The sequence below is a fragment of the Papaver somniferum genome, chromosome 5 (genome assembly GCF_003573695.1).
Source record: "Papaver somniferum cultivar HN1 chromosome 5, ASM357369v1, whole genome shotgun sequence".
NCBI lineage: Eukaryota > Viridiplantae > Streptophyta > Magnoliopsida > Ranunculales > Papaveraceae > Papaver > Papaver somniferum.
The window spans coordinates 178,402,272-178,414,219 of NC_039362.1; the positions used below are offsets into that span (position 1 = coordinate 178,402,272).

Sequence of the window (11,948 nt, forward strand, 5' to 3'; positions counted from 1 at the left end):
ACATATGTTTTATTTTGATGCATATGGATGTTTTTAATATATTGATTTTGTGTTTTTGCAGGTTGGAATGCCTTTTGTTAGTTTACTAGATGTAATATTGTACTTCAATGACTTCTTAGCTCATCGCGTTGACATCAACGCCCAGAGTCTTTGAAGATAATCGTTTTCCAGAAGTGGACTCGTTTATTACCCCATCATACAAGATTTTCGTTTAATGACGGAACCAAGTTTGATTCTGGAGTCTAATTCGTTGTTTTGCATCTCATTTCCATTGTAATGGTCAGAAGAGCTTTTATTTGCTTGTTGAAATTGGGAACAATTCTTCCAACATTTGTAGTAGTTCTTCGAGTAGTGGTGTAATTGAATCTGAATCTGAAGAATCTGGGGAGAATTTCTATATGTGGATCAAACTTAAATCATGCGTTCAAGATCAACAAATAATAAAATTTGCATGACCATGTAGCAGAAATTGTATGTTCAATAGAGAGGGAAGAGAGAAAAAATACCGGCTCATGCGAGGAGTGAAGATATAAGAATCAAAATAAAGAATGAAAGAACCGTAAACATCAAAAAACAGAAAACATGAAAAATAATATTTGTTTCCTCTTAAATTTTTAATATTAAGAAACTTGTGCTTTTAAAATTGAAATTAAAAATAGTTTTGTGCCGAAATTTGCCAAACAAGTTTTCCACCATTTTCTGTTTTCAGCTTTCTCAGAAAAATAAAATAATTGTTTACAGTATTTGAACCAAATAGGCTCTACTATTACTAAAAAAATGTTTTCATTTCAATATAATAACCACATGAATCTAAGTGGTCGGATGGCTAGTATACTCCTTCCCACTGCGTAGGTAGGAATTCGAATACTCTAATTGTCAAATTCCACTCCAATGGATGTAGTCTTTTAGGGATTTAATCTAGGATAATCAACCCAAAAAAGAAAAAAAATAAATGAAAAAAACAATCCAAGTAGAAAATGGCAGTGTGTGCCATCTCATGTCATGGTCTAGTCAAGATTCAAAAGAGTCGTCTTATCTTCTCTATCATTTTGGACTTAGACGTTTGAAATTGACCTTTCTTCTACTTCGCAATACAGTGATACATCATCATCCATTATTCTCAAGAGGCCCATCAAAAAAGAACTCTCTTTCACCGTTATCTGTCCTTTACCAATAATACCCTCTTAGTCTAACAACCACAGACCAAAACAACAAACCCGTTTTGGTAAATTCAGCAATAAAACATAACCAGCTCATTTTACCACTTCGTGGCCATTATCAACCTTTAAATAAGTCCACACTTCATCATCCCAATCCCATCCGGCGCATTCCTCTAGTTTCCGGAACTAAATGGAGGATACCGGAATTTCATCTCCATTACTCCCGGAGCACAGAAAACAAAATGGTTGTTCTTCCAATACTACTAGTAGCAGTACTAATGGCAGCGCGTCGATCTCTGGTGCGGTGTTCAACGTATCGACGAGTATAGTAGGTGCTGGAATTATGTCAATTCCAGCTACACTCAAAGTTCTGGGTGTAATTCCAGCGATTGGTCTTATCTTGATCATTGCTATATTAGCTGATATCTCTGCTGATTTCCTCCTGAGGTTTACAAATTCAGAGAAATCGACTTACGCCGGAGTAATGGGAGATTCATTTGGGAGGGTGGGGTCAATTATGTTGCAGATCTGTGTCATGATTACAAATCTCGGATGCCTTATCATCTATCTCATTATTATAGGTATTTAATTAATTGTTGATTTCAGTATCTTTATATTTAATTCTTTATTGAAATTTTTTGGAAAAAACAAAAAAAGCCAGCGATTGAAAGTTTCGAAATGTCGGAAACATATCTGCGAACGATGGTGCAGGGGATGTTCTATCGGGAACTGGAGAGGGGAGTGCAATGCATTTTGGGGTGCTGAGAGAATGGTTTGGAGTACATTGGTGGAACTCAAGAGCTTTTGTGATTCTCTTCACTCTCGTATTCGTTTTGCTTCCTCTCGTGTTGTTCAAACGCGTAGGTTAGTTAGTATTTCGTCCTTGAAAAATGGATACTTTCATTTCATTATTTGCACAATTCAGTTTAGACGAATTTCTCTATGCGTGTCAACTGCTGCATAATGTCTAATTTTTGCAATGCTACCTTTAACTAGAAATAGGCAAAAACAATTTATGTGAACTTGGTGTGTATGTGTGTGTTTGTTAATGCAGAGTCATTGAGATTCACTTCTGCAATATCAATTGCTCTTGCGGTGGTGTTTGTTGTTATAAGCACTGTCATGGCTATCTCCGCACTATGGCAAGGCAAAACAAATAGTCCCAAATTGGTTCCTGAACTGGTGAACAAAGCTTCATTTTTCGAGCTTTTCACGGCCGTTCCTGTCATTGTGGGAGCCTTCACCTTCCATTTCAATGGTAATGTACATAATGATCAACTATGTCCTACTTGGCAGATTCAGTACATTGTTAATTCAGCTCATTTATGTATATACGTTCTCGTCTTGCAGTTCATCCAATTGGAGCCGAACTTGGTAAACCTTCTGATATGGTCACGGCTGTTCGCATATCACTAGTTTTTTGTTCTGCAATATACATTTTTGTTGGATTCTTTGGGTACTTGCTCTTTGGAGAATCCATTATGCCCGATATACTAGTCAATTTCGATCAAAATTTTGGTTCAGCGGTCGGATCAATCCTCAACGATGTGGTTCGCTTGAGTTTTGCACTTCATCTCATGCTAGTATTTCCTCTATTGAATTTCTCTCTGAGGATCAATCTTGATGGACTTCTCTTCCCAAAGTGTCGACCCTTGGCTTCTCACAGAATTCGATTCATACTGTTAACTTGTTTACTTTTGGTGTTGGTGTACATAATAGCAATAGCCATCCCAAATATTTGGTACTTCTTTCAGTTCATGGGTTCAACAACTGGTCTATGTATCGCTTTTATCTTCCCAGGTGCAATCGTTCTAAGGTATGTATCTACAATTACCCGAAATCGCTTTTGTCTGCACATTTACCACGCAATATCGATCTCATAAACCATACCTTGTTCTTGTTTTGATACGCAGAGATGTTCATGGAATATCCACAACGAAGGATAAGACATTGGCTGTACTAATGATAGGTTTAGCTGTAATAACAAGCTCCATTGCCATTTTTTCGAACATTACAAGTCTAGTCGCGCGTTAAGCACAAGCAGATATCAATTTTTTTATGGAGAAAAGAAACTTGGTTTTACCCAACATCAAGATACCAAGCAATGCAACTAAGACAGCATTGGTGCTTTGTATATGGCTTGTTGTCGCCTTGCTAATACTTGTATGAATGAATGTGCCGTGTCTTTGACTGCGATTAAATTCTAAATTTTACACAATTCACACAAATTCTTGTCAAAATCGATTAATATAATAACAAAACTAGTCAAATAAAATCAAGGTGACCAAACATGTGGTACAAAAAATTCAGTCATATTATTTTTAATAAATGAAAACCATTTAATTAAAAAGTGACACAAAAACTCCAGGTCAAATAATAATGTGTAAATTTAGTTTTTATTACTTTAAAAAAAGCCAAACATACCCTTTTTACCTTGTCTTCTTCTTCTTCTCTCCTTTCTTTTTTCTATTTATGCGGTCTTCATCTCCCCACCACCATTAACACCAGCAGCAACAAATATCTCTCCATGAACACCATCGCAACACCTCCGTCACCACCAACAACAACACCTCCATCACCACCAGCAGCAACACCTTCGTCTCCTCCACGAAACCTTCGTCTCTTTTTCTTCTATTTCTATTCAGATCTATCACCAACAGTAGCTCCGCCACCATCAAACCAACCGATGTGTCCAGATCCGCCACCAACAGAACCTCCGTCTCCTCCATTAACACCATCATCACCTCCTTATCCTCCATTAACACCATCATAACCTTCTTCTTCTCCGTCTACAAATTTTCCATCAACAACACCGCCTCCTCTTATTTTTGTTTTTCCCACCAGTACATCAGATCTGCCACCAACACTACTTCTACCTCCTCCTTTTATCATCTAAAACCACCACAAATACCTTCAAATCGGCCACCAACAACACCTCATCTACAATCAACACCAGTACCTGCAGATCCACTCCCAACATCACCTCCGCCTCCTCGTTCAATCCTCTACAATCACCACCACCACCTTATGATGTTTTCATCACCAGAAAATGATGATACATCTTCAAAGTCGAAATCAATATTGTATTGGGAAATGACAGATTTATGATGAAACCAAAATTGGTTTCATCAAATTCTGACAGTTTTGGTTGGTGAAAACCGTAAACTAATGATGAAACCAAATTTTGGTTTCACCTGATTTTTGTTTAGTTTATTCGGTCTGACTTGGAAGACGGCATGTTTGGTTTTATCATTGAAGTTATGTTGGTGAAATGACAATATGTGGTTTCGATTGTATGTACAATGGTGGTTTTGATTATATGTGTGTATGAATTGGGAGAATGTGTATAACAGGGTCTGGTACTGGTACTCCAGGTATTGATGAAGAAGTTTTGTGGGTAGTGGTGGCCTTAACTGAAGTTATGGATGTGATAAAGAATGGATTAATTGAGTAAGGGTGGTGCTAATGCAATGAGAGATGTAGTTGAGCTTCAGGTGTTGCATAAAGGACTGGCATGGGTTACAATTAAATAGGTGTATGTCTGCATTGTTAAAAGTGTAATGAATTGGATGAAGTTGATGGTCGTATTTTTTTCATTTTGTTGAATATTAATATCTATGAAGCCAATTTTTTATGGTGGGATACATGTGGATTATTTTTTGTTGAAACTGGTTGTAGTTGAGGGGGTAATGGTAGTGGTGGTTGTGGTGCTGGTGGTTGTGGCAGCGATGGGGGTGGTGCAGTTGACGGTGGTGGTAGGTTTCATCTTATTGTGGATTGTTTTTTGTTGAAAGTAGTCTTAGTTAAGGAGGTAATGGTAGTGGTGGTTGTGGTGATTATGGTTGTGGTGGCGATGGGGACGGTGCAGTTGACGGTGGTGGAAGGTTTCATCTTATTGTGTTTCATTTTTTCTTCTTCTTGTTTCTCCTTTCTTTTATGATGAAACCAAAATTTGGTTTCATCTTATTTTGGTGAAACCAATTTTTGGTTTCATCATTTTTCTGGTGGTGGCGCGGTGGTGGCGCGGTGGTGGTCGGTGGAGCCGGTGAAGGTGGTCGGCGGCGACGACGGGCGGTGGTGATGTTGCTGGTGGTGGGTTGTTGTTCGTGGTGATAATATAATAAAATTTAAAGGTTGGGTTGATTTTTGTTTTTGTTGGGCTGATTAAAATAATAGAAGGATAATGTAGACAGTTTATGTTAAAGGGGATTTTTGTGAACATTTTGTTTTGGTGGAGTTTTTGTGCATGGATGTGAAACCTTTGGGGTTATAACTCGCGGACCGATATAATAATAATAAAAAATACTCTAAAATTGGCAAACTTGACGATCACTCAAAGCAAACTTTCCTAACAAAGATAAAACTCTAAACAAATACATTTTCCTAATATAAAACAAACTCTAGATAGAACTCTTCTAGAACTCTCTAGAACTCAAACACCTTTCTTCTCAAGTAATTAAACTCCAACTTCCAAATATCGCATAGTGTGTCAACAACGTATGTTGATCCACAAACCAAATCACCATATCTTGGTTTAACTTCCAACATCCTTCCTTAAACCAAGATATCATTCAACAAGAATTCCGTAACCCTCTTCTACTCCTCATCTTCTTCCATTGATCGACGTCAGCACGTCCTTATCGTTTCTCATTTTCTATTCCTCTTCTTCCATTGATCATCTTCAAAGATACCACCAAATAACCCTTACTCCTTGATACTCAATTATAGCTTATCCCAATTTCATGATCCACCGGAATTCCGTCAATCAACAAACTAATTTCAAAAACCACCGCACCAACTGCAACTCAGCTAACAAATCAATCTTCTTCTTTTTCTTAGCAATCGTCAAATACTTACTTCGTACTGCTATCATACCATGGCAACCATCAAAAACTTCTTTTCTTCTCCATCTTCATCAAACTGTACCGGTCCTTCTTGACTGCAATACCAACTTTGATCTTCTGTTGCGTTTATTTCGAATCCATAACTTAACCCTTCGAAACAGCTACGCACCCAAAGATTCTTTACCTTCTAAAATCAACCAATGCTCTGCCATAGAAACCCTTGCTTACTACCTCAACAATCATCAAATCTGCTTTCTGCAATGTCTCTTCCAGAAAATTGTCCCACTTCTTCGTTGTTATAACACTTTTGTTACTGGCACCAACTGTGACACTTTCTTCTGTTACGCTTCTGTAACAATTCTTCTCTAACACTTTTGTTGATAATTGTAACATCATTATGTCACACTTGCTAGATGGAGATAAGGATGATGATGGATCAAGGAGGAGTTATTTATTCTTCCGGACCTACCTTCTTTTGAACCGCGTAGCCTTTCTCTTGAACCAAAAAAAATAATTGTTGCATTACTTTTCTATCCTTCCATTCATTCTTTTTAATCGTCTCAATTACATTGCAAATGGTGTACAAAGATGATACGTTACCCGGGTTATCTTGCTTTAATAAGTGAAGCATTGTGGAAGGTGGAATACACAATTTCCTATACTCGACTATTTTTTTCATTTCTCGAGGAGTGAGCCTTGCGGCCATTGCATGGCCTTCAAGATCATCCGGACGAGGGTGGTTATGACGACCTACCACCTTATCCATAGCTAGAAACCATTTCGTCGTTAATTTGCTCTTGCTAAATACTAGCTTGAACGGACATTTGATTTTCTTTGAGCAAGTTGTGTTCTTCCTCGTCGTCTTTCCTTTATACTCATAACCCTTCCTCTTGTGACTAACATTGGGATCTCCACATCTCTCACAAACCATTTCAAAACGAGTGTTGCTTTCTTTTCCATTATAAACCAAGATGCAATTGATTCTCTTGGCATGTTCTCTAGCCCAATTCTTCGCATCAATAGGTAAGTCAAATACCAACTCATTCACATAGTGAGTAGATGTATCTTCGAACAAAATACCAATCGGAGAAGGTTGATCATGCATTGGTATAGGTTGGGATTCCATCTACAAGAAATGTAACAACATCAATGTAATCACAAATAAGTTCGGTCACATAATAATTTTATCGGGAAAACCGAACTCATTGTTCGGTTGGTTAAGCAAGTTGCAAAGCAACCGAACAAATAAAAAGGAACCGAGTTCGGTAACATGTGAATTTTATCGCAACAACCGAACTAATAAAAGGAACAGGGTTCAGTTACTTTGTATTTTATGTAGATAACCGAACTAGACACTGGAACTTCAGATTTTTTTTGTTTGTTAAGTTCGATTGGTTATGTTGTTAGGTTCAAGTTTGCGAAAAAACCGAACTGTTTAAACATAGTTCGGTTAGATAGTTGGTACATGCAGTTTGCGAACCAACCGAACTGTATAAACTTAGTTAAACTTTATTTTTACGTAAAGTTCGGTTAGTTACAAACCAACCGAACATAACACTGCATCTCATAACTTCCATTAATATGGAGTTCGGTAACCTGCGTGTTTGGATAAAGTAACTGAACTACATCTTCAAATGAGTTCGGTTACTTATTCATCTCACAAGGAAACCGAACTACACCTTCAGAACAGTTCGGTTACATGTTCTTCATATAATGTAACCGAACTGTGCAAAATCCATTTCAAAAATTTACATTTTTGGGAAGCTTTTACCAATTCAACATACATTATCTAAGTTCTGAGCATACCTGTTCACCCAAATACTCTTCCTCCGGTTGTGGTTGATAAAATTCATCATTTTCATCTTGAGTTTCATTTTGGGGAAGAATACAATCACCATCTAAGAAATAATCCAAATCCGGATCATTTTGAAGATTAACAAATATTCTAGGAGAGGATGGAGATGAAGAATCAGATGAGTTTTCATCACTTGAATACCCAAAGGGGGTGAATTGGAATTTTTTTTAATTTTCCATATTTTTCTCCTTCATCTTCTCTAACTCTACTCTCACAATAATTCTACTCAACTAATAATAAATCCATCTTTTAATTTAATCTCAGTAATTGTTTTTAACTAAATCATTTCACTAATCATGACCTAAATTAATTAAGAGGGTAGATTAGGTATTAAATAAATAACTAGATATGGGGTGACCTAGAATTACTTCTAATGTCTTTACCCAAAATAAAACCATGGTCCACAAAAAATCGTTCCTAATTCCTTCTGTTCACGTCTGTTGCAAACTTAAAGTCTATCACAGACCAATACGGTCACCAGAACAGGACCACATTCTTTTAACGATGGAAAACACTACCGTCACCTGCACTTGAATCAAGCTACGATTCCCAAATCAAACCTTATTAACCACCATTATCATCACCGTTCTAGACTCAACAACTAAGCATCTCGGAATCATCTATAACTCGTAACTCTTCTCTTTAATCACCAACGTGATCAAATCAGCACCAACCATCATCACCGGAAGTCAATTCTAGGGCAGCAATCATCTTGTTCAATGAAAAACTCGAAACATTCAATCACCAACTCCAATTGTGAAGCATCTTCTTCACTAAACCCTAGTTTGTTAAAACGACTACATTGATAATCGAATTCGGTGTACAATTCTTGTGGCTCAATAGACGATTTATAGTCTCACAAACTTGACGATCACTCAAAGCAAACTTTCCTAACAAAGACAAAACTCTAAACAAAGACACTTTCTTAACATAAATCAAACCCTAAATAGAACTCTTCTAGAACTCTCTATAACTCAAACACCTTACTTCTCAAGTAAAATCCAACTTCCAAATATCACACAGTGTATCAACAACGTACATTGATCCACAAACCAAATCACCACATCTTGGTTTAACTTCCAACAGGATGTTGCTACACTTACAGGTACATGGTCGCGCGAGGAACTGGATTCGCCTTTCTGGAATCTACCTGGTACTGCTCAACAAGCTCTTGCTGAAGAAAACTCCGAGTTAAAAGAAAAAATTTCAAAACTTGAAGAAGAAATCAAAAAGATCAAACAAGAAAATTTCAAAACTTGAAGAAGAAATAAAAAATATCAAACAAGAAAAAGAAGATGATAACGTGAAAGAGGTCAGTCAGCCCACAAGCAACCGTGGACACATTGATCATTGGTAAAGTCTATTCGGACTTGTATCACTGATCTAGGCTCATTGAAATTTTAATTCATGTTTCCACCTCTTATTCAATGTTCAATTTTCAATTTGAATTGAGTTTGATTCATTCTTCTTCAGAAAAGGAATGATTTGATCTACGAATTGAATGTAAAACAGTTCGGTTTTAAAATTGGATTTCATACTCTATTTACCTGTGTCTCCAATCCCAGACTCATATTTTTCTTTCAAGTAGCAAAAAAAGTGGAATTGAATAAATACCTCTTCTTTTCAGGAATCTTCACAAATACCCTTAATGAGCGTATTTTAAGTTTTTAGGGTCTAGTTTTTGGTATATTTAAAATTATATTAAGTAAATTCAACCTCCCTACGAGGTTGGGTTGACGTTTTCACGCGTAAAAAACATACTAGTTCATTTCCATTATCCAAAAATTTACTAGTTCATTTTCATAGGGGTACTTTTACAAAGAAAAGTGAAAGGAGAGGTATTTAAATAAGTTTCCCAAAGCAAAACGCAATACATGAAAGAATGAGCTGTAATTGGGTATATAATCTTCAGGTATTGAAATTTGGAGATTACCAGTTGTACTGCAATGCTAATTTCTTGTGCCTGATTGTAGAATATGGTATTTGGATGCTTCCAAGACATTGCACTAAATAATAGTTCATAAGCCCGATACTTATCTAACATCAGAACAACTTCCCGTGATTACGTACCTAGGGAAAGGCTGCATGTATTGTTATGACACCATAGTCTTATTATCTGGTACAGGGGAGTGATTGTATAATTCAACATGATAAGTTGATAACAGTTTGCTCCTCACTAGAGAGCATTGGGGTGTCATACACAGGACAGGTTGGGCCGATAACGATATATAGCCAATATCACAAGGAAGCCAGGTAATGCTTACGCCAAGATCCATGACTTGCTACTAGAGGAGTTCCTAGATTCCTAGAGTCATAATCATTACGAACTGATTAATTGGTTGATGGGGAAGATTACGATGTAGTCAGAACTCATAATCATTACAACTTCACAGTCATCATCACAAACTTGGTCCGCAGACACCAAGTTTTTCTTCAAATTTGGAACGTGTCGTACATCCTTCAATTTTCATATCGAACTATTGACATTCAAAATTAAATCACCCAAAACGATGATGTCGCATGCTTCACCGTCACCCAAGAATACTTCTCAATAATGTCCTTTCTTATAAGATATCATAATACTCTTATCCCACGTTGCATGGAAAGAAGCTCTAGAGTCTATAATCCAAGACTCATCTTGCTTGTCCTCAGAGAGTGGTAGAAAACCTTCCGTAATCATCTTATTGTAACCAACAAGGACCTTCACCGACTCTGCAGATGCAACTACGTTGACCTCTTCTTGATTACCTATGTTTCCACTATTGTTAACACCTTTGTTTTCTGGACAATCGCGCTTGTATTACCCTACTTTCTTACACGCCCAACACTCAAAAACACCTCTAGGACGGGATTGAGATCTTCCCGTAGACTTGCCTCTAGACTTCCATCTAGATTTGTTGTTGTTCCGATTTGAGCTCCCGCCTCTATCTTCTAGCAAACTTAAGGCTGGACTTGAAGAACTAGAACTGTAACCTTGTTTCATTCTCTCTTCTCTTCTACAATCAACCTTTTATGCACATCATTGGCAGGCCTCTAAAAGGGTATAGAAATTATCCCCGGCCAAAAACTTGGTGGGCCCGGAGATATGTATAAAATTAAGCGCAATGAAAACGGGGGCCTACAGTAATACCGCAAGTGCACGGTCGTCAGTTGTAGCTCGTGCAAGTACGGGTCGATCCACAGAGATCGGGAGTGTTTGGAGTGTTTTAGCTATTTGGGCTCTAAATTGCTTTTGTTGGGCTTTGAAGCCTTTTGGCTTAAATTGGGCTTAATGGGTTTGTTTTTAACAATAAAATGAACTGAGTTTGGGCTCAGTTAGTCTTTGAAGTGTAAATGGGCTTTGGCCTTAAACTTAGGCTTTTGATTAAGCCCACAGTTGACTGAATTGGGCTTTTGTTTGAGCTGGGCCTGTGGTCTTTCAACAATTTACAATGGGCTTTTGGTCTTAGAAACTGGGCTTGGTTTAACTAGGCCTTTGGGCTTCACTGAATTGAACTTGGGCTCAGTGTTGAAGTGAGCTTTGGGCTCAGTTGCAGCAGCAGCAGCAGTGGAAGGGAGGCAATGCAGCAATGCAGAGGAAAGCAGCAGTGGAGCAGCAGCAGGCAACAGCAGCAGCAGAAGGGCAGCAGCAGCAGCTGCAGGGGAAGGAAAGCAGCAGCAGAAGAAGTGGCAGCAGCACAAGTGCTGCACAGCAGGGAATGCAATGCAGCAGTGCAAAAAGTAGCTGCACAAGCAATGAGTAGCAGGGTAGGGAAACAACAACAGGGCAAAAGCAATGGAAAAACTAAACAGCAAAAGAAAACTAGACAGCTGCACAAGCAATGGAAAGACTAGACAGCTGCACAAGCAATGCAGTAAACAACAAGATAACAACAAGCAAAGATGACAATGAAGAAAACAGTGTGAACAAGATAAATGAACCAAGGCCTAAGGCCAAGGGCAAGGATGATAGTGAAACTGAAATGGAGCAAAACTAAGGCCTTCTTCTAGAGTGGGAAGAGAACTAGCTTGCTCATTGTCACTAGTGAGCACTAGTTTCTCCCCACTACTCCATCAACACAATGCATCAAAGTTTTAATCTAACATTCC

General features: G+C 37.9%; 1 protein-coding gene across 1 annotated transcript; it reads left to right on the forward strand.

Moving 5' to 3' along the window:
- The first annotated feature begins 1,306 nt into the window (after positions 1-1,306).
- LOC113283795 (amino acid transporter AVT6C-like) lies at positions 1,307-3,385 on the forward strand. The gene is made up of 5 exons (XM_026533171.1): positions 1,307-1,741; positions 1,872-2,024; positions 2,215-2,418; positions 2,511-2,976; positions 3,074-3,385. Exons 1-5 carry the CDS (start codon positions 1,351-1,353, stop codon positions 3,192-3,194), a joined length of 1,335 nt encoding a protein of 444 aa, XP_026388956.1. The 5' UTR covers positions 1,307-1,350; the 3' UTR covers positions 3,195-3,385.
- The last annotated feature ends 8,563 nt before the right edge of the window (positions 3,386-11,948 follow it).